The 22,500-nt window shown below is 37.1% G+C and overlaps 1 protein-coding gene across 7 annotated transcripts in view; it reads right to left on the bottom strand.

The window, feature by feature from the left end:
- stxbp5l (syntaxin binding protein 5L) overlaps positions 1 to 21,501 on the bottom strand; it is a 516,749-nt gene extending 495,248 nt beyond the window's left edge. For all 7 annotated transcript variants that reach the window (XM_062067482.1, XM_062067484.1, XM_062067485.1 and 4 more), the window contains exon 1: positions 21,251 to 21,501. In XM_062067482.1, coding sequence (XP_061923466.1) covers positions 21,251 to 21,427 — 177 coding nt within the window. In that variant the 5' untranslated portion in view covers positions 21,428 to 21,501. The remainder of the gene's footprint in view (positions 1 to 21,250) is intronic.
- Between the last annotated feature and the right edge of the window lie 999 nt (positions 21,502 to 22,500).

Below are 22,500 nucleotides of genomic sequence, written 5' to 3'. Positions count from 1 at the left end.
TCAGAGCGTGGTGGGACACTGAACGGTACAGGTCTACTTCTACGCGTTTCTCCTCATTGAGCCCAATTTTATTCTGTTTCTGTTTAATTCCTTGCTTCTTTGTCCGTTTAATAGATGTCATCAGTGTTTGAACCTGACAGTAGACGTCTTTAAATAATAATAAATGAAATAAAACAAAAAATGTAAACAAATGACAAAACGAATGACAAGTAAGAAAGTTATACATGTAAACAAACTGTTGCATCACAGTCCACACAATTATGGTGAGTTCAAGGACCGTCGAAATTAGTAGGCCAAAACGGCGCTCGCAAAATAATCTAATGAACTGTTTTGTGACCGAGGGCAACGGCTGTTTACGACCTTTTCTTTGAACCGACCTTTTTGTTGAACTGTTTTGTAACCAAAGGCAGCGGCTGTTTAAGACCCCCGTCCCTTTAGAAACAGCTGTTGCCACGTAATCAGGGAAAGTCCAAATAAAAAAGGAGGCGTGCAATCTTTCGTCAGAGCGTGGTGAGACACTGTTCAAGGGTACAGGTCTACGCGTTTCTCCTCATTGAGCCAAATTTAATTCTGTCTCGGTTTAATTCCTTGCTTCTTTGTCCGTTTAATAGATGCCATCAGTGTTTGAACCTGACAGTATACATCTTTAAATTAGGGATGTCCGATAATATCGGACTGCCGATATTATCGGCCGATAAATGCTTTAAAATGTAATATCGGAAATTATCGGTATCGGTTTCAAAATTATCGGTATCGGTTTCAAAAAGTAAAATGTATGACTTTTTAAAACGCCGCTGTGTACACGGACGTAGGGAAAAGTTCAGAGCGCCAATAAACCTTAAAGGCACTTCCTGTGCGTGCCGGCCCAGTCACATAATATCTACGGCTTTTCACACACACAAGTGAATGCAGGGCATACTTGGTCAACAGCCATACAGGTCACACTGCGGGTGGCCGTATAAACAACTTTAACACTGTTACAAATATGCGCCACACTGTGAACCCACACCAAACAAGAATGACAAACACATTTCAGGAGAACATCCGCACCGTAACACAATATAAACACAACAGAACAAATACCCAGAACCCCTTGCAGCACTAACTCTTGCGGGGCGCTACAATATGCACCCCCCGCTACCCCTTACTCGAGTTGATTTATTTTGGAAAACCTTGTTACATTGTTTAATGCATCCAGCGGGGCATCACGACAAAAGTAGGCATAATAATGTGTTGAATCCACGACTGTATATATCGGTATCGGTTGATATCGGAATCGGTCATTAAGAGTTGGACAATATCAGAATATCGGATATCGGCAAAAAGGCCATTATCGGACATACCTACTTTAAATAATAATTTAAAAAATCAAAATCAAAAATGTAAACAAATTACAAAGCGAAGGACGAATAAGAAAGTTGTACATGTAAACAAACTGTTGCGTCACAGTCCGCACAACTATGGTGAGTTCAAGGACCGTCGAAATTAGTAGGACAAAACGGCGCTCAACAGTGAAGCATAAACACAAACATATTAACAATTAGGAAGGTTTGTCCTCCTAAGGAAACCATATTTAAACAAAACAACAACAAAAATTCATACATTTTGGAAAAAGCTCCATGGAAGCCACTAGGGCGGCGCTAAGGAGCATCAACCATTGAATTTCAAAATATGGAAAATCTACTGGGAAAATTTTTTAAATATTAATGTTATAAATATCTACTTCACTGATTACTATGTTTTTAATACCAAATACTGGCATCATATGTGTATATGATAATAATAATAATAATTAGGGATGTCCGATAATGGCTTTTTGCCGATATCCGATATGCCGATATTGTCCAACACTTTAATTACCGATACCGATATCAACCGATACCGATATCAACCGATATATACAGTCGTGGAATTAACACATTATTATGCCTAATTTAGACAACCAGGTATGGTGAAGATAAGGTACTTTTTAAAAAAATGAATCAGATAAAATAAGATGAATAAATTAAAAACATTTTCTTGAATAAAAAAGAAAGTAAAACAATATAAAAACAGTTACATAGAAACTAGTAATTAATGAAAATTTGTAAAATTAACTGTTAAAGGTTAGTATTATTAGTGGACCAGCAGCACGCACAATCATGTGTGCTTACGGACTGTATCCCTTGCAGACTGTATTGATATATATTGATATATAATGTAGGAAGCAGAATATTAATAACAGAAAGAAACAACCCTTTTGTGTGAATGAGTGTGAATGAGTGTAAATGGGGGAGGGAGTTTTTTTGGGTTGGTGCACTAATTGTAAGTGTATCTTGTGTTTTTTATGTGGATTTAATAAAAAAAAAAAAAAAAAAAAAAAAAAAAAAAAAACGATACTGATAATAAAAAAAACGATACCGATAATTTCCGATATTACATTTTAACGCATTTATCGGACATCTCTAATAATAATAATAGATTTTATATGTAAAAAGCACTTTACATTGAGTAAACAACCTCAAAGTACTACAGTGTATTAAAAAAAAATTAAAAAAAATAATAAAAAGATGATAATAATAAATAAATAATAAAAACTAGAACAGCCAAATAGCTAAAACTAGTATGCATGTATCTAAAAAAAAAGGCTTTTTTAAAAATAAGTGTTTTTAAGCCTTTTTTAAAAGCATTCACAGTCTGTGGTGCCCTCAGGTGGTCAGGGAGAGCGTTCCACAGCCTGGGAGCGGGGGAGCAGAAAGCCCATTGTTCGTAGCTTTGTCCTCGGAGGTTGGAGGGAGGTTAGCCTGTCCGGAGCGGAGGTGTCGTGTGGAGGATTTGGGGGTGAGTAGTTCTTTGAGGTAGAGGGGGGCATTTCCATGGAGGCACTGGTGGGTTAGTAGGGAGACTTTGAATTCAATCCTGAGTGGAACAGGAAGCCAGTGAAGGAGCTGATGTAGCTCGGTTTATAAAAAATAAAAAAGGCCAATACCGATAAACGTGAAAATACCAAATATCAGCGCCGATAATCGGTCGATCTCTAATGTGGATTGTTCACCGTCAGTTGTGGAACGTCTGGACCAGGTACAAGCAACACGGGGCATTGTGTAAAAGGCGAGCATACTGGTAGACCAAGGACAACATGGACGCGTCAAGACAGGAAAGTCTTGAAAAGAGAAAATGCAAAGCAAAACAAATAAAAATACATTTTAGAGTAGCAGACTATCAGCAACACTGGACCTGTATGTGCCTGGTATCACAGATTGGTAGCAGTATCATCCACCCTTGGTGGTATCATACACCACTCCAAAGATAGATAGAATCTAGCAAATGTGTAAAAAAAAAAAGATCTTATTACAATTCCTTTTGGTCTTCCAGAGGGGCGAGCTGCAAAGAAAATGTAAAGTAATCACACCCTCCTATAAAAATGACTTCTAATTATCCTAATTGACATTGGATGGCTTTTTTTTTTTTTTTTTTTTTTTTATTCCGTGTGATTTTGCTGGTGTAAAGGGTCATTTGCAAATCTCATTTTGATATTAATCATTTCCTTTCAGGGTGTTATAAATGCAAATGGCCTGCAGATGTCCCGGGGGTTCACTTTTTAACAAGCTCCAGATCCTAAAATATGAATCCTTTAAACACGTGTGATAGTCAAGTGGCCTCAATTTATTGTGGCTTTCCTCAAGGTCCAAAAAGTGAGTCTGACAGGAAAAGGTTCAGAGAACCTGGAGAAATCTCTGCACGTAAGCAATCCCTTCGATCCCCCAGGCGGCACTGCATTAAAAAGCGACATCGGTGTGTAAAGGACATCACCACATGGGCTCGGGAACACTTCAGAAAGCCACTGTCAGTAACTACAGTTGGTCGCTACATCTGTAAGTGCAAGTTAAAACTCTACTATGCAAAGTCAAAGCCGTTTATCAACAACACCCAGAAAAGCCAGCGGCGTTTCTGGGTGTTGTTGATAAATGAGTCCACATTTCAAATTGTTTTTGGAAACTGTGGACGTCGTGTTCTCCGGACCAAAGAGGAAAAGAACCATCCGGACTGTTGTCGGCGGTTCAGTCATTGCTTTTGCCATCTCGAATCCGGGTCACGGCACCACTGTAGTCACCTGCATAGTTAGAGTCTCTGCTTTTCTGTTTCGCCTGGGACTCAAACTTGGGTCATCTGCATGACAGACTAGCATCCTAGCGACCGAGCTAAAAGCCCGGGCCTATCAACCCGATAGCCAGCACTGCTCTTGAGGTCGTCAGGAAGTGACTTTTTCCCAACGTATACATGACCCAGTCACACTAGCTGGCCTCCATTGCACTCACCCACCTAAACCTCGGTCTCATCCGGGTCACGGCACCACTCCAAACCACGTGGTTCATTTTCTGCTTTTTGAACTCTAATCCGGGTCACGGCACCACTGTAACCTGCTTGGTTCAGTCACTGTTTTTCCCATTCTGCCCGGGCCTCGAATCCGGGTCACGGCATCACTGGAACCTGCTTTGGTTCAGTCCCTGCTTTTCTGTTTCGCCCAGAACTCAAACTTGTGTCGTCTGCATGAGAGACGAGCGTCCTAGCCACCGAGCTAAAAGCCCCAGGCTACACTGGCTGTCCTCGGTTACACTCACCCACCTAAACCTCACTCTAGTCCGGGTCACGGCACCATTCTAACCCACATGGCTCATTCTCTGCTTTTTCTGTTCTGCCTTGAACTCTAATCCAGGTCACGGCACCACTGTAACGTGCTTGGTTCAGTCTCCTGCTAATCTGTTCTGCCCAGCACTCTTACATGGGTCGTCCGCGTGAGACGCGAGCATCCTAGCTACCGAGCTAAAAGCCTGGCCTATCAACCCGTATAGCCAGCACTGCTCTTGAGGTCGTCGGGGAGTGACTTTTGCCAACGTATACATGACCCAGCCACACTAGCTGGCCTCCATTACACTCACCCACCTAAACCTTGCTCTCATCCGGGTCACGGCACCACTCTAACCCACGTGGTTCATTCCCTGCTTTTTCTGTTGCGCCTGGAATTTTAATCCGGGTCACAGCACCACTGTAATCTGCTTGGTTCAGTCCCTGCTTTTCCCGTTCTGCCCGGGCCGTGAATCCGGGTCACGGCCCGGGACTCAAGCTTGCGTTGTCCTAATGAGAGACGAGCGTCCTAGCGACCGAGCTAAAGCCCCAGGCTACACTGGCTGGCCTCGGTTACACTCACCCACTTAAACCTCACACTCATCCGGGTCACGGCACCACTCTAGCCCGCGTGGTTCAGTCTCCTGCTATTCTGTTAGAATAATTGTATCTAAGTTATCACAAAACTTTGTGTTTCCATGAGTTCCAAAAGCTGTCTTTGATCTTACCAATCAAAAGGCTTGTAAAACTCCACTGTGTAGCATGGGAAGCAACATGAAGGTGTTCTGTTTCTTTCATGTATTGTAATCAACAGAAAGATATTGTTTTGACCCAAGAACTACAACGCGGAGAGAACGCAGGATCTGCCCAAACTGTTTTACGACCTCTTCTTTGAACTGTTTTACGACCTTTTCTTTTGAACTGTTGTAATCAAAGGCGATGGCTGTTTACGGCCCCCCGTCCCTTAGAAACAGCTGTTGCCACGTAATCAGGGAAAGTCCAAATAAAAGAGGGGGCGTACAATCTTTCGCCAGAGCGTGGTGGAACTTAGAGCGTGGTGGAACGGTACAAAGAGTACAGCCCAGACGTTTCTCCTCAAATTGAGCCAAATTGACTTCTGTCTTTGTTTAATTCTTTGCTTCTTGCCTTGTTTAATAGATGTCATCAGTGTTATAACCTGACAATTCCGTTTCCGCCCTGCACTCGAGCCAGGGTCGTCCGCGTGAGCGACGAGCATCCTAGCTACCAAGCTATCTTAAGGTGCAGTTCACTAACGTATACATGACCCAGCCAAATGGGCTGGCCTCCGTCACCCTCATACCGGCACAAATTTACCATTTACACACTGCAAAAAGTCAGTGTTCAAAAACAAGGGAAAAAAAATACAAAAATGAGGGGTATTTTATTTGAACTAAGCAAAATTATCAGCCAATAAAACAAAAAAAATTTGGCTTGTCAAGACTTTCCAAAACAGGTCAAATTAGCTAACGTCAATGAACCCAAAAATAGCTTAAAATAAGTATATTCTCACTAATAACAAGTGCACTTTTCTTGGTAGAAAAAAAAGATAGACCTTTTTGCTCAATATGTTGAAAAATATTCTTAAATGAAGTAAATGCTGGTGCCATTATCTTGACATAATTATATGCGCTCGGCATTACATTTCTTGAAACCAGCAAACTTATACTAAAAACTAATTTATTGTTCTTAATGGAAAGGCAACAAGGCAACCGCTTGTTACTCTCGGGGTCTCCTAGCCGTCTAAAAAACCAAGAGCTACTTCTTGGGTAGTGATTAATGCGAAGGGCTACCAGTTTGATACACACTTAAATAAATTGCCAGAAATAGCCCATTTGCTCAATTTACCTTTAACTCTATGTTATTATTAATAATTAATGATATTTACACTTAATTGAACGGTTTAAAAGAGGAGAAAACACGAAAAAAATGACAATTAAATTTTGAAACATAGTTCATTTTCAATTTCGACTCTTTAAAATTCAAAATTCAACCGAAAAAAAGGAGAGAAAAACTAGCTAATTCGAATCTTTTTGAAAAAATTTTAAAAAAGAATTTATGGAACATCATTAGTAATTTTTCCTGATTAAGATTCATTTTAGAATTTTGATGACATTTTTTAAATAGGTTAAAATCCAATCTGCACTTTGTTAGAATATATAACAAATTGGACCAAGCTATATTTCTAACAAAGACAAATCATTATTTCTTCTAGATTTTCCAGAACAAAAATTTTAAAAGAAATTCAAAAGACTTTGAAATAAGATTTAAATTTGATTCTACAGATTTTCTAGATTTGCCAGAATAATTGTTTTGAATTTTAATCATAATAAGTTTGAAGAAATATTTCACAAATATTATTTGTCGAAAAAACAGAAGCTAAAATGAAGAATTAAATTAAAAGTTATTTATTTTTCTTTACAATAAAAAAAATTTTTACTTGAACATTGATTTAAATTGTCAGGAAAGAAGAGGAATGAATTTAAAAGGTAAAAAGGTATATGTTTAAAAATCCTAAAATCATTTTTAAGGTTGTATTTTTTATCTAAAATTGTCTTTCTGAAAGTTATAAGAAGCAAAGTAAAAAAAAATTAATGAATTTATTTAAACAAGTGAAGACCAAGTCTTTAAAATATTTCCTTGGATTTTCAAATTCTATTTGAGTTTTGTCTCTCTTAGAATTAAAAATGTCGGGCAAAGCGAGACCAGCTTGCTAGTAAATAAATACAATTTAAAAAATAGAGGCAGCTCACTGGTAAGTGCTGCTATTTCAGCTATTTTTAGAACAGGCCAGCGGGCTACTCATCTGGTCCTTACGGGCTACCTGGTGCCCGCGGGCACCGCGTTGGTGACCCCTGTTGATGTCCAACAGTGTCTGACATCATCCGGTTTTTTTCCATTTTTTGAGCACACATTGTTCCCTTTTGGAAGTGTTTGCACAGACTGACGGTGCAGCCAATGTGCTGCTGTATGTTTTGTCCTTTCCAAATATGGAGTTCAACCGCCGTATGACTTAAATATTTCAACAGTATCGTTGCGAGCCCGTATCGACAGCTAGTCCAACACATCATCTCCGCCAACCTGACTTTTAAAAAATGTATGAGCGTGGCACGCTCGTCCGCCTTTATGGACGAGTAACGATTGAAGGGACATAAAGAAAACCAATTTATATATCAGACTTTTTTTTTCTTCCATTTAGCCTCCTGACATCTTTCAGTGCTCCCACGCAATTTAGTGCAGTTAGCTTGTCAGCGGGTACAAAGTGCTGCACATCTCTACACAAACAGGAGTATCGTCGGAACACTCCATTTGCAAACTTTTCGATTTACGAACTTTTAAATCCAGCCAAACACCGTATTTTCCGGACTATAAGGCGCACTTAAATGTTGTATTTTTTTTGTCTCAAAACTGGACAGTGCCTAATGTACGGAATAACTCTGGTAGTGCTTACCGACCTCGGAGTTTTTTTATTTGGTACATGGTGTAATGATAAGTGTGACCAGTAGATGGCAGTCACACATAAGAGATACGTGTAGACTGCAATATGACTCAAGTAAACAACGACATGTTATATGTTCCATTGAAAATATAGAACATTACACACGGCGCTCAAAAATCTATCAAAAATGTTTTAGTAGGACTTAGCTATGAAGCCACACCGCTTAAAGCAGTGGTCCCCAACCTTTTTGTAGCTGGGGACCGGTCAACGGTTGAAAATTTGTCCCACAGACCAGGGATGGGGGGGTGGAATTTTTTTTTTTTTTTTTTTTTTTTTTTTTTTTCATAAAGAAATACAATCATGTGTGCTTACGGACTGTATCCCTGCAGACTGAAATAATCTATATTGATATATAATGTATATATTGTGTTTTTTATGTTGAATTAACAAAAAAAAAACAAAAAAAAATTAATAAATTTCTTGCGCGGCCTGGTACCAATCGGGCCGCGGACCGGCACCGGGCCACGGCCCGGTGGTTGGGGACCACTGGCTTAAAGGATTGTACTGTGCTTCAACATAGGAGTATTATTATGGTGTGTGTATAAGGTAAGACATATTATCTGCCGTTTTGTTCCGCAATATTATGCAAAAGCAACTTTTCTTCATTTTTGGTACCTGCTGATCTGTATTTGGGCTCAAGCAAAATGGGATATTTGACCTTAACCACGGATGATTACCTGAAAGGATACGCAGGTTTTTACAAAACCCAAAAGCAGTGACGTCGTCACGTTGTGTAAATGGTAAATAAAAACAAAATAAAATGATTTGCAAATCCTTTTCGACTTATATTCAATGGAACAGACTGCAAAGACAAGATATTTAACGTTTGAACTAGAGATGTCCGATAATATCGGCCTGCCGATATTATCAGCCGATATATGCGTTAAAATGTAATATCGGAAATTATTGGTATCGTTTTTTTTTATTATCGGTATCGTTTTTTTTTGTTTTGTTTTTTGTTTTTTTTAATTAAATCCACATAAAAAACACAAAATACACTTACAATTAGTGCACCAACCCAAAAAACCTCCCTCCCCCATTTACACTCATTCACACAAAAGGGTTGTTTCTTTCTGTTATTAATATTCTGGTTCCTACATTATATATCAATATATATCAATACAGTCTGCAAGGGATACAGTCCGTAAGCACACATGATTGTGCGTGCTGCTGGTCCACTAATAGTGCTAACCTTTAACAGTTAATTTTACTAATTTTCATTCATTACTAGTTTCTATGTAACTGTTTTTATATTGTTGTACTTTCTTTTTTATTCAAGAAAATGTTTTTAATTTATTTATCTTATTTTACTAATTTTTTAAAAAAGTACCTTATCTTCACCATACCTGGTTGTCCAAATTAGGCATAATAATGTGTTAATTCCACGACTGCATATATCGGTTGATATCGGTATCGGTTGATATCGGTATTGGTAATTAAAGAGTTGGACAATTTCGGAATATCGGACATCGGCAAAAAGCCATTATCGGACATCCCTAGTTTGAACTGGTAAACTTCTTTATTTTTTGCAAATATCCGCTCATTTGGAATTTGATGCCTGCGACATGTTTCAAAAAAGCTGGCACAAGTGGCAAAAAAGACCGAGAAAGTTGAGGAACGCTCATCAAACACTTACTGGAACATCCCGCAGGTGAACAGGCAAATTGGGAACAGGTGGGTGCCATGATTGGGTATAAAAGTAGATTCCATGAAATGCTCAGTTATTCACAAACAAGGACGGGGCGAGGGTCACCACTTTGTCAACAAATGCGGGGGCAAATTGTTGAACAGTTTAAGAACAACATTTCTCAACCAGCTATTGCAAGGAATTTAGGGATTTCACCATCTACGCTCCGTAATATCATCAAAAGGTTCAGAGAACTGGAGAAATCACTGCACGTAAGCAATGATATTACGGACCTTCGATCCCTCAGGCTGTACTGCATCAAAAAGTGACATGAGTGTGTAAATGATATCACCACATGCGCTCAGGAACACTTCAGAAAACCACTGTCAGCAACTACAGTTGGTCGCTACATCTGTAAGTGCAAGTTAAAACTCTACTATGCAAAGTCAAAGCCATTTATCAACAACACCCAGAAACGCCACCGGCTTCGCTGGGCCTGAGCTCATCTAAGATGGACTGATGCAAAGTGGAAAAGTGTTCTGTGGTCTGACGAGTCCACATTTCAAATTGTTTTTGGAAACTGTGGACGTCGTGTCCTCCGGACCAAAGAGGAAAAGAACCATCCGGATTGTTCTAGGCGCAAAGTGTAAAAGCCAGCATGTGTGATGGTATGGGGGTGTATTAGTGCCCAAGACATGGGTAACTTACACATCTGTGAAGGCACCATTAATGCTGAAAGGTACATACAGGTTTTGGAGCAACATATGTTGCCATCCAAGCAACGTTACCATGGACGCCCCTGCTTATTTCAGCAAGACAATGCCAAGTTACGTGTTACAACAGCGTGGCTTCATAGTAAAAGAGTGTGGGTACTAGACTGGCCTGCCTGTAGTCCAGACCTGTCTCCCATTGAAAATGTGTGGTGCATTATGAAGCCTAAAATAGCACAAAGGAGACCCCCGGACTGTTGAACAACTTAAGCTGTACATCAAGCAAGAACGGGAAATAATTCCACTTCAAAAATGTGTCTCCTCAGTTCCCAAACCTTTACTGAGTGTTGTTAAAAGGAAAGGCCATGTAACACAGTGGTAAAAAAGCCCCTGTGGCAACTTTTTTTGCAATGCGTTGCTGCCATTAAATTCTAAGTTAATGATTATTTGCAACAACAACAAAAAATTCTCAGTTGTTTTTGCAGTCTATTCAATTGAATATAAGTTGAAAAGGATTCGCAAATCATTGTATTCTCTTTTTATTTACCATTTACCCAACGTGCCATTTCAATTTTGCAGGCGAGTCATTTACTGTGAATAGTCATGAAAAATGTCATCTAATTCAGTGGTCCCCAACCTTTTTGTAGCTGCGGACCGGTCAACGCTTGAAAATTTGTCCCACGGACCGGGGGGGGCTGTATTACATAAATAAATACAATCATGTGTACTTACGGACTGTATCCCTGCAGACTGTATTGATCTATATTGATATATAATGTATATATTGTGATTTTTATGTTGATTTCATTAAAAAAAAAAATATATATATATATATATATATATTTTTTTTTTTTTTAATTTCTTGTGCGGCCCGGTACCATACGGTCCGCGGACCGTAGTTGAAAAGGATTAGCAAATCATTGTATTCTCTTTTTTTTTTACCATTTACACAACGTGACATTTCAATTTTGCAGGCAAGTCATTTACTGTAAATAGTCATGAAAAATGTCATCTAATTCAGTGGTCCCCAACCTTTTTGTAGCTGTGGACCGGTCAACGCTTGAAAATTTGTCCCACGGACCGGGGGGGGCTGTATTTAAAAAAAAAAAAAAAAAAAAATGTTTTTTATTTTTTTTATTTACATAAATAAATACAATCATGTGTACTTACGGACTGTATCCCTGCAGACTGTATTGATCTATATTGATATATAATGTATATATTGTGATTTTTATGTTGATTTCATTTAAATGGGCAAGAAATTAATTTAAAAAAAAAAAAAAAAATTTTTTTTTTTTTTTAAATTAATTTCTTGCGCGGCCCGGTACCATATGGTCCGCGGACCGTAGTTGAAAAGGATTAGCAAATCATTGTATTCTCTTTTTTTTTACCATTTACACAACGTGACATTTCAATTTTGCAGGCAAGTCATTTACTGTGAATAGTCATGAAAAATGTCATCTAATTCAGTGGTCCCCAACCTTTTTGTAGCTGCGGACCGGTCAACGCTTGAAAATTTGTCCCACGGACCGGGGGGGGGCTGTATTTAAAAAAAAATAAAAAATAAAAAATTTTTTTTTTTTTTTTTTTTTTTTTTTTTTACATAAATAAATACAATCATGTGTGCTTACGGACTGTATCCCTGCAGACTGTATTGATCTATATATATATATATATATAATGTATATATTGTGATTTTTATGTTGATTTCATTAAAAAAAAAAAAAAAAAAAAACATTTTTTTTTTATTTTTTTTTTTAATTTCTTGTGCGGCCCGGTGGTTGGGGACCACTGATATAATTAATCTGATTTTAAAAATGTCAGCACTAGTTTTTGCATATGCTTAAATAAACATAAAATACAAAGTGCCAACAATGCAATGTAAAAATGACCCAAAAACAAACAGGCTATTTTTTTTTATATATATATATAAAAAATGTTTCAAGTCCTTTCTCTCAGCTCCTTGTCAGTCAAACAAGCAATAAGAAAAGCCTGTGAGTGATCCACTTCATGGTCTCCCTCATCCCTCCTCTGCTAGAAAGGAGAGGAGAGATTCAATGAGCCTCTCAGCCACCTGCTACCTCACATTTCACACTTGTCTTCATTCAGTCTGAGGGAGATTTCAATAAACGCTTCTATCAGCACTTCTGCACCCACAACACCCACCACATCATTTTGAAACGTATAAACCAATGAAACGGGATTAAAAAAAAAAAGAGTTATAGCGTCTTCCCACGCTGCAGAAGTCATGACTAACTTGGAGAAGTTAGCGACATAAGCACACACGCTTACAAAATAAAATACAATACTTCAAAATATGAGTTTTTTTGTCATTCAGAAAGCAGCTCAGATTTTGTGAAAAAAATATTATTTACACATTTAGATTGCGATCCCAAAATGCAGAGGAGAGCAGGAGTAAAAGGTATATAAACAAAGCACTAGTGCAGCTAGGAGTGCACATGAAGCGGGGGGGAGCCACGCAAGCAGTCGGCAACAGTTTTTACACGTGAGAAGCATGAATGGACTTGTGTACGAAACGTGGCAAACAAAGTAAAGGTGCTGCAAAGACAAGTGACAGGAAGTGGAAACTACAAAATAAGAGCGCTGGACAGGATCTAAACAGGGGAAAACTCAAAACACATAACTCGACTGTCAAGCACGGCGTGACATGAAGGCTATAACGATAAATTGGGATTGATTTTTTTCTCCTTGTTTACTTTTGCTGAGCTAATGCTAATCTCTGGCGTGTTCCTGTCCATTTTTTATTTTTAAGGCTTATCTGAGCTGGAGCCTATCCCAGCTGACTCTGAGCGAGGGGACAGACTACACCAGGGGTGTCCAAAGTGCGGCCATTTGGGGCCTACGGACTGAGTTTTGTTGGTCTGCGGCATATTGTCGGGGGAAAAAACAATAGTAAAGTTGTAAGAAAAAAATGTGCAATAAATCGTAATGTAATAAGAACAATTTTCAAACTAATAATTAATATAAATATACTTAGTTACCTTTAAATATATATATATATATATATATATATATATATATATATATATATATATATATATATATATATATATATATATATATATATATATATATATATATATATATATATATATATATATATATATATATATATATATATATATATATATATATATATATATATACATATATATATATATATACATATATATATATATGTATATATATATATATATATATATATATACATATATATATATATATATATACATATATATATATATGTATATATATATATATATATATATATATATATATATATATATATATATATATATATATATATATATATATATATATATATATATATATATATATATATATATATATATATATATATATATATATGTGTGTGTATATATTTTTTTTATTTATTTTTTTTTTTTTATTCAAATTAAAAAAAATACAAAATGGCCCCGCATACTTGGCTTACAGTATGTGGCCCTTGGTGGAAAAAATTTAGAAACCCCTGATTTAAAATATTAGAAGCTTTCGAAATTTAATTTTTTTTAAAATACAGACAAAGTTTAGTCAGGTCGCTAATCAAAAAAAATAATGCTAACTTATGGGTAAATTAATTAAAACAACAACAATAACAAACATTGGTATATATCAGAATCAGAATCAGAATCAGAAATACTTTATTAAACCCCGAGGGGAAATTAATAAAGAAATAATGTATGAAAAATACATGTACAATAATAAAAATACAAAAAATATATGTAAACGAACATTATTAATTTCGTACAGGCGGAATTTTTGACACACTAAGTTGTGCAGTTACACAATTATATTATTAACATTATTAATCTATTCTTACTGGGGGGGGGAAATAATGTAAAGAAATATTATGTACATATATGTGTAAAATTAGCTTAAAAAGTTAGCATGCTAATATTAGCATGCTAACAGTTAGCATGTCTCACATACCAAGTTAGATGACTCTATGATGAATTACTGGAGAATTAACAAAAAAAAGTGTAAAATTAGCTGAAAAGGTTAGCATGCTAACAGTTAGCATGTCTCTCATACCAAGTTACATGATTCTAAGTTGTATGGCTGTGGAATTAGCAAAAAAAAAAAAAAAAAACGTAAAATGAACATGCTAATGTTAGCATGCTAGCATGAGAATGGTATTTGTGTGAATGCTTGGACATTCACACATATAATAATAAATAGATCCATTTTTGGTGTAGAACAACATTTGTTTTCGTGTTATTCGCACAATTACCAACATGGATGTCAAAGTTGACCAACTTGTGGCTTTATGTCCACACTAGAGATGTCCGATAATGGCTTTTTTGCCGATATCCGATATTCCGATATTGTCAAACTCTTAGTTACCGATTCCGAGGGCGGGGTTTGGGGGGTAGGGGCTAGCGGGGGGTGCATATTGTAGCGTCCCGGAAGAGTTAGTGCTGCAAGGGGTTCTGGGTATTTGTTCTGTTTTGTTTATGTTGTGTTACGGTGCGGATGTTCTCCCGAAATGTGTTTGTCATTCTTGTTTGGTGTGGGTTCACAGTGTGGCGCATATTTGTAACAGTGTTAAAGTTGTTTATACGGCCGCCCTCAGTGTGACCTGTATGGCTGTTGACCAAGTATGCCTTGCATTCACTTATGTGTGTGAAAAACCGTAGATATTATGTGACTGGCACGCAAAGGCAGTGCCTTTAAGGTTTATTGGCGCTCTGTACCCCTCCCTACGTCCGTGTACCACTCCGTAAAGCGGCGTTTTAAAGAGTCATAAATTGTACTTTTTGATACCGATACCGATAATTTTAGATATTACATTTTAAAGCATTTATCGGCCGATAATTTTGGCAGTCCGATATTATCGGACATCTCTATTTATAATCATAGCAATTTTTTGTAAAAAAATTAAAAAATACAAATAAAATCACATCAAATAATTTAAAGGGCTTAAGGAAATTGTACACCAATGATCATGATTAATCCGATTTTTTTTTTTTAATATCACTTGACGGCTGTAATTCTAACCCAATACAATAATGGCCGTATTTTTCCTTTCATTATTTAATAATAATACATTTCTAAACTGCATAGAAATCATGTTTATTACAGACTTAATAATTATAAACTATTAATAATTCTGGTAAAACTGCCATACAGCTGTTCCTCATTTGTGAGTCTTTTTGCTGTCGATACCGATTATTTCCGATATCACATTTTTAAAGCATTTATCGGCCGATAATATCAGCAGTCCGATATTGTCGGACATCTCTATTTATAATCATAGTAAAAAATTACAAGTTATATTATTATTTATTTAAACATATATATATTGTATTTTTCTGCAATTTTTTGTAAAAAAATTACAAATAAAAATAAAATCACATCAATTTAGTTAAAGGACTTAAGGAAATTTTACACCAATGATCATGATTAATCCGATTTTTTTTTTAATATCACTTGATGGCTGTAATTCTAACCCAATACAATATTGGCCGTATTTTTCCTTTCATTATTTAATAATAATACATTTCTAAACTGTATAGAAATCATGTTTATTACAGACTTAATGATCATAAACTATTAATAATTCTGGTAAAACTGCCATACAGCTGTTCCTCAATTGTGAGTCTTTTTGCTGTCGATACCGATAATTTCCGATATCACCTTTTAAAGCATTTATCGGCCGATAATATCGGCAGTCCGATATTATCGGACATCTCTATTTATAATCATAGTAAAAAAAATTACAGGTTATATTATTATTTATTTAAACATATATATATTGTATTTTTCTGCAATTTTTTGTAAAAAAATTACAAATAAAAATAAAATCACATCAATTTATTTAAAGGACTTAAGGAAATTTTACGCCAATGATCATGATTAATCAGATTTTTTTTTTAATATCACTTGACGGCTGTAATTCTAACCCAATACAATAATGGCCGTATTTTTCCTTTCATTATTTAATAATAATACATTTCTAAACTGTATAGAAATCATGTTTATTACAGACTTAATGATTATAAACTATTAATAATTCTGGTAAAACTGCCATACAGCTGTTCCTCAATTGTGAGTCTTTTTGCTGTCGATACCGATAATTTCCGATATCACCTTTTAAAGCATTTATCGGCCGATAATATCGGCAGTCCGATATTATCGGACATCTCTATTTATAATCATAGTAAAAAAAATAACAGGTTATATTATTATTTATTTAAACATATATATATTGTATTTTTCTGCAATTTTTTGTAAAAAAATTACAAATAAAAATAAAATCACATCAATTTATTTAAAGGACTTAAGGAAATTTTACGCCAATGATCATGATTAATCCGATTTTTTTTTTTAATATCACTTGACGGCTGTAATTCTAACCCAATACAATAATGGCCCTTAGCTCGTATTTTTCCTTTCATTATTTAATAATAATACATTTCTAAACTGCATAGAAATCATGTTTATTACAGACTTAATAATTATAAACTATTAATAATTCTGGTAAAACTGCCATACAGCTGTTCCTCAGTTGTGAGTCTTTTTGCTATCGATGCCGATAATTTCCGATATCACATTTTAAAGCATTTATCGGCCGATAATATCGGCAGTCCGATTCTATCGGACATCTCTAGTCCGCGACCTTCTACTATCGGTGAGAGGCGTGATTTGTCGTCTAGAGTTAACTTTCCCCAACTCAGAGGCGATGCAGCAGCTCGGCATGTCAACATAGCAGCTTGCATAAGCTAGTTAGTGATCACTGCGCCACAAAAAGTAGTTCCTTTGCGTTAGCGCTTATAATAGCAATATTGCTAATACTTTGAGATGCAAACATAGTCTTGTTGGCGCTTTTTGGATGTTTTTTTTGTTGTTTTTTTACGTGATTTTGTGCAAGTCACCTGCGCACGCACGCACGCATCCTGCTTTGCACAAAGAGCTGGAAAGGATGCGGCGTATTAACACCGACGCCACGTTAGAGCACTCAGCGAGGAAGGCGCAGCTTCCTGCTCGGGACGAGGCGATCACGTCTGCAGCGTCCCCCCTTTTTGGAGAAAACCGAACCGGCCACTTGGAAAAGGTGGCACCGCCAACAAGCCAAATACTCTCGGGTTCCACAATGAATTATTCACGGGCCCTCGCCGAAATTCAGCCTTTTCTCTTCCGCGCGTGAGTAATAATCGCCGCAGTCAGCTCTGGAAAGCTATAAATACACCTACAACCCCGCCACACCTCCTCCTTCCCCCCGGTGCAAAACACATCAGGGCTGCAGGGTCCCTCTTGTGTGCACTCTGTATGCAAGGCAGGGACGCCGGTTATGTCACCACGCCATTTGTGTGTGCTCGCTGATGCAACACGGAGAGACTGCTGGTCACCCACTTCCTCTCCTGGGCGGGGGGGGGGGGACACACACCCATGCACCTATACCGAAACTGCGCCCAGATGTTTATTTGCCTCGTTCTTGTGAGAACCCTGCGTGTGACTGACTATCCAGGACTCGCTGCAGTGTGCACAAACCACCAGCAGGGAGCATCTGTGAGCAGATGATACTGTATCATCTCTTTCGGACACACTGTAGAAAAATAAAAAATCCATAATTACGGTGAATTAAAAACGGTTAATTTTACACTCCCTGTTTTTGCTCACCGTAAGTTACTATGAAAAAAAACCTGATACATACACACAAAAAAACTATAGGATTTACGGTCAAAACGCGTCATCTGTGGTTTCCAGGAATTTACATGCAAACTCCACACACAAAGAACCCAGAGCCTGGGAATCGAACCCAGGACCCTCTCACTATGAGGCACGAGCTCTAACCACTGCGTCACTGTATCTAAAATCGTCAAAAATTCCTGTGTTTCCGTGACATGTGAGCGGGTATTTTAACTTTGAAAGCATTTGTACAACCTTTCACTGGACAACTCACAACATGTTCCTTTGAATGAGCTATTAAAAATGACTATTAAATAGCATCATCTGTGGTTGCCAGGAATTTACTCTATAAAATAGTCACGATGCATAGGACATTACGATATGTAGATATTGAATCCGTAATTTTTACAGTTGATAACTGTTTTTGTTTATTGTAAATTAGTAGGAAAAAAACAGATACATGTAAAACTCTACACAGAAAGAACCTCTAGCCCGGGAATCGAACGCAGGACCCTCTCACTGTGAAGCACAAGCTCTAACCACTGTTCCACTGTATCTAAAATCGTCAAAAATGCCTGTGTTTCCGTGACATGTGAGCGGGTATTTTAACTTTGAAAGCATTTGCACAACCTTTCACTGGACAACTCACAACATGTTCCTTCGAGTGAGCTATTAAAAAGGACTATTAAATAGCATCATCTGTGGTTGCCAGGAATTTACTCTATAAAATAGTCACGATGTATAGGACATTACGATATGTAGATATTGAATCCGTAATTTTTTACAGTTGTAAACTGTTTGTGTTTATAGTAAATTAGTAGGAAAAAAACAGATACATGTTAAACTCCACACACAAAGAACCCCTAGCCCGGGAATCGAACCCACTGTGAAGCACAAGCTCTAACCACTGCCCCACTGTATCTAAAATCGTCAAAAATGCCTGTGTTTCCGTGACATGTGAGCGGGTATATGAGTATTTTAACTTTGAAAGCATTTGTACAACCTTTCACTGGACAACTCACAACATGTTCTCTCAAGTGAGCTATTAAAAATGAGCCTTATACGCTCTGAATATGCTAACTAGGCTAATTCTTTAACACAAACCCCTAAAACAATTTGAGTATGCTGTCAATTTAAATGTACAATCTGTAAAATATTTAGACAGAATAATACTGTAAATGAAGAATTTTTAAATGGATTTTTATAAAAAAATTAAAAAATTCTCAATCGAATCGTAATCAGATGAAACCGTTAATCAAGTGAGTACAGTGAAATATTCACTTGTACCCCGTTTTTCCTCCGACAAAGACAGAATCGTATGAAAATCATAGCAATTTTTCCCCTCAGAAATCATGTAAATCCAAATAATCCATCCCAGACATCCCAAAATATGAACACAAAACACAATTTATAGCGAATAATTAAAGTTTTACATGCAGGAAAACAATGTAAAATAGTAGGAATGTGAATCGATTCGATTTGATACTGATTCCTGGGGTGACGAATCGATTCAAAATCGATTCCCGATTCAAACAGACTCTCACAAAGTATTATTTGGTATAATAATTGAAATTAAACAACTTGTTACAAGTTATAAAAGTGCCTTTTAGTTGCCTGGAAACGTATTTTTAAAAATGTAATCTTTGAAAAAAATACAAAATACAAAAAAAAAATTGGAAAATGATAATTGGATTTTATTTTAAAAATAAAAATAAAAAAAAATTTTAATTATCAATTGAATCGTAATCGGATGAAACTGTTAATTGAGTGAGTACAGTGAAATATTCACCTGTACCCCGTTTTTCCTCCGACAAAGACAGAATCGTATGAAAATCATAGCAATTTTCCCCTCAGAAATCATGTAAATCCAAATAATCCATCCCAGACACCCAAAATAGGAACACAAAACACAATTTAAGGAGAATAATCATAATTTTACATGCAGAAAACAATGGAGATAGCCTGAAAACGGATTTTTTTAAATGTAATCTTCGTTAAAAAAAAATTTTTTTAAATAAAAGAAAATTTAGAAAATGATTAATGGATTTAGAATTGTGATAAATAAGAATTACGATTTGGATGTGAATAAATTTTTTGTGCACCCCAAGGAATTTTTTTTTTTGCTTGTTTTTCATTGTATTTAAAAATGTAATCTTTGTCTAATAATTTTAAAAAATTGGAAAATGATGAAGGGATTTTATTTTAAAAAATAAATAAAAAATACAAAATTCTCAATCGAATCGTAATCGGATGAAACCGTTAATCAAGTGAGTACAGTAAAATATTCACTTGTACCCCGTTTTTCTTCCGACAAAGACAGAATCGTAGCAATTTCCCCCTCAGAAATCATGTAAATCCATCCCAGACACCCCAAAATATGAACACAAAACACGATTTAAGGAGAATATTCATAATTTTACATAAAGAAAACAACAAAACTGATTTTTTTTAAATGTAATCTTCGTTAAAAAAAATTAAAGAACATTTAGAAAATGATTAATGGATTTAGAATTGTGATAAATAAGAATTACGATTCGGATGTGAATACATTTTTTGTGCACCCCAAGGAATGTTTTTTTTTTTGCTTGTTTTTCATTGTATTTAAAAATGTAATCTTTGTATAAAAATTTTTTTTAAAAATAACAAATAAAAATTGGAAAATGATGAATGGATTTTATTTAAAAAAATAAATAAAAAATACAAAATTCTCTATCGAATCGTAGCAATTTCCCCCTCAGAAATCATGTAAATCCATCCCAGACACCCCAAAATATGAACACAAAAAAATATTTAAGGAGAATAATTAAAGTTTTACATACAGAAAAACAATGTAAAATAGTATGAGTGTGAATCGATTCAATCTGATTCCTATTCCTGGGGTGACGAATCGATTCGGAACCAATTCCCGATTCAAACAGACTCTCACAAAGTATCATTTGGTGTAATAATGAAAATTACACAACTTGTTACAAGTTATAAAAGTGCATTTTGGTTGCCTGAAAACTTATTTTTTTAAATGTAGCCTTCTTAAAAAAAATTTAAAAAAAATTGGATTTAGAATCGGGATGAATAAAAATCGCGATTTTTTTTTATTTATTTTTTTTTCCTGCGTGCACCCACCTTACACAGCTGAAAGTTTTCCGACACCAGCGTCTCCTGCACGTCGACCTCCTTGGGGGTGTTCGCCGCCGCCGCGGTGGGCGTCCCGGCCGCGCTGCCGCACGACGGAGACCCCACGGTGCCGCCGCCGGGGGACGACGTGGTCAAGCCGTCCAGAACCTTCCGAAACTTCTTCATGTCCGTCCTCCTCTTCGCGCGACCACGCAAATACGAACCGTGGCGGGGTTTTTTGTCTCTCTCCTTCCCCGGACAGACGCTCGTCTCCCCTCCCCACGATCCTCCTCCCCACGATCCTCCTCCCCACGATCCTCGGTCTTTAGGAACGATCCAGAAAGTCCGACCTCATCCCGGCCGAATGAATCGGACCGCGTACCCACGCGGGTGTTGTAGATGCGGGTCCAACTTCCCCGGTACCCTAAAGTGGGATCCGCGTGGCTCGGAGGAACATCCCCGCGGTCACGCAGCCATGCTCGGAACACGAGTGGGAAGGCGGGAGGACCAGGATCCACTCGTGACAACAACAAAAAAAACCAACAAAAAAGGTAGTTTTCAGGAGAAAGGCAACGCCGCGATCCACGCCACGGACGCACACGCGCGGTGAGGACGGACGCACACACGCACGCACGCGCACAGACTGGAGCTATCCATGGTGCTGGAGGAAAAAAAGAGCCTTGGCCAGGCTGGCCACGCCCCCTGCTGGCCACGCCCCCTGCACTATCTCTCTCCCCTGTCTCTCTCGCTCCTCTCCTTGCTGGTACACTTTGCACACACACTCAGTGTTACACAATTAACACAAGTCTACACACAGCAAACACAACCAGTGTGCACATGTGCATAATATAGACTGTTTGTCAAATATCACACACAATGATGTACACACACCTTCACATCTTGCACACACACTAGGATTGTGATACACACCTGTTCACACTTTACACACACACTAGGATTGTGATACACACACCCATCCATCCATCCATTTTTCTACCGCTTGTCCCTTTTTGTTCACACTTTACACACACACTAGGATTGTGATACACACACTTTCACACTTTACACACACACTAGGATTGTGATACACACACTTTCACACTTTACACACACACTAGGATTGTGATACACACACTTTCACACTTTACACACACACTAGAATTGTGATACACACATCCATCCATCCATTTTTCTACCGCTTGTCCCTTTTTGTTCACACTTTACACACACACTAGGATTGTGATACACACACTTTCACA

This window comes from Entelurus aequoreus, linkage group LG13 (assembly GCF_033978785.1).
Source record: "Entelurus aequoreus isolate RoL-2023_Sb linkage group LG13, RoL_Eaeq_v1.1, whole genome shotgun sequence".
Taxonomy (NCBI): domain Eukaryota; kingdom Metazoa; phylum Chordata; class Actinopteri; order Syngnathiformes; family Syngnathidae; genus Entelurus; species Entelurus aequoreus.
This window is presented reverse-complemented; position numbering and strand designations above follow the sequence as displayed.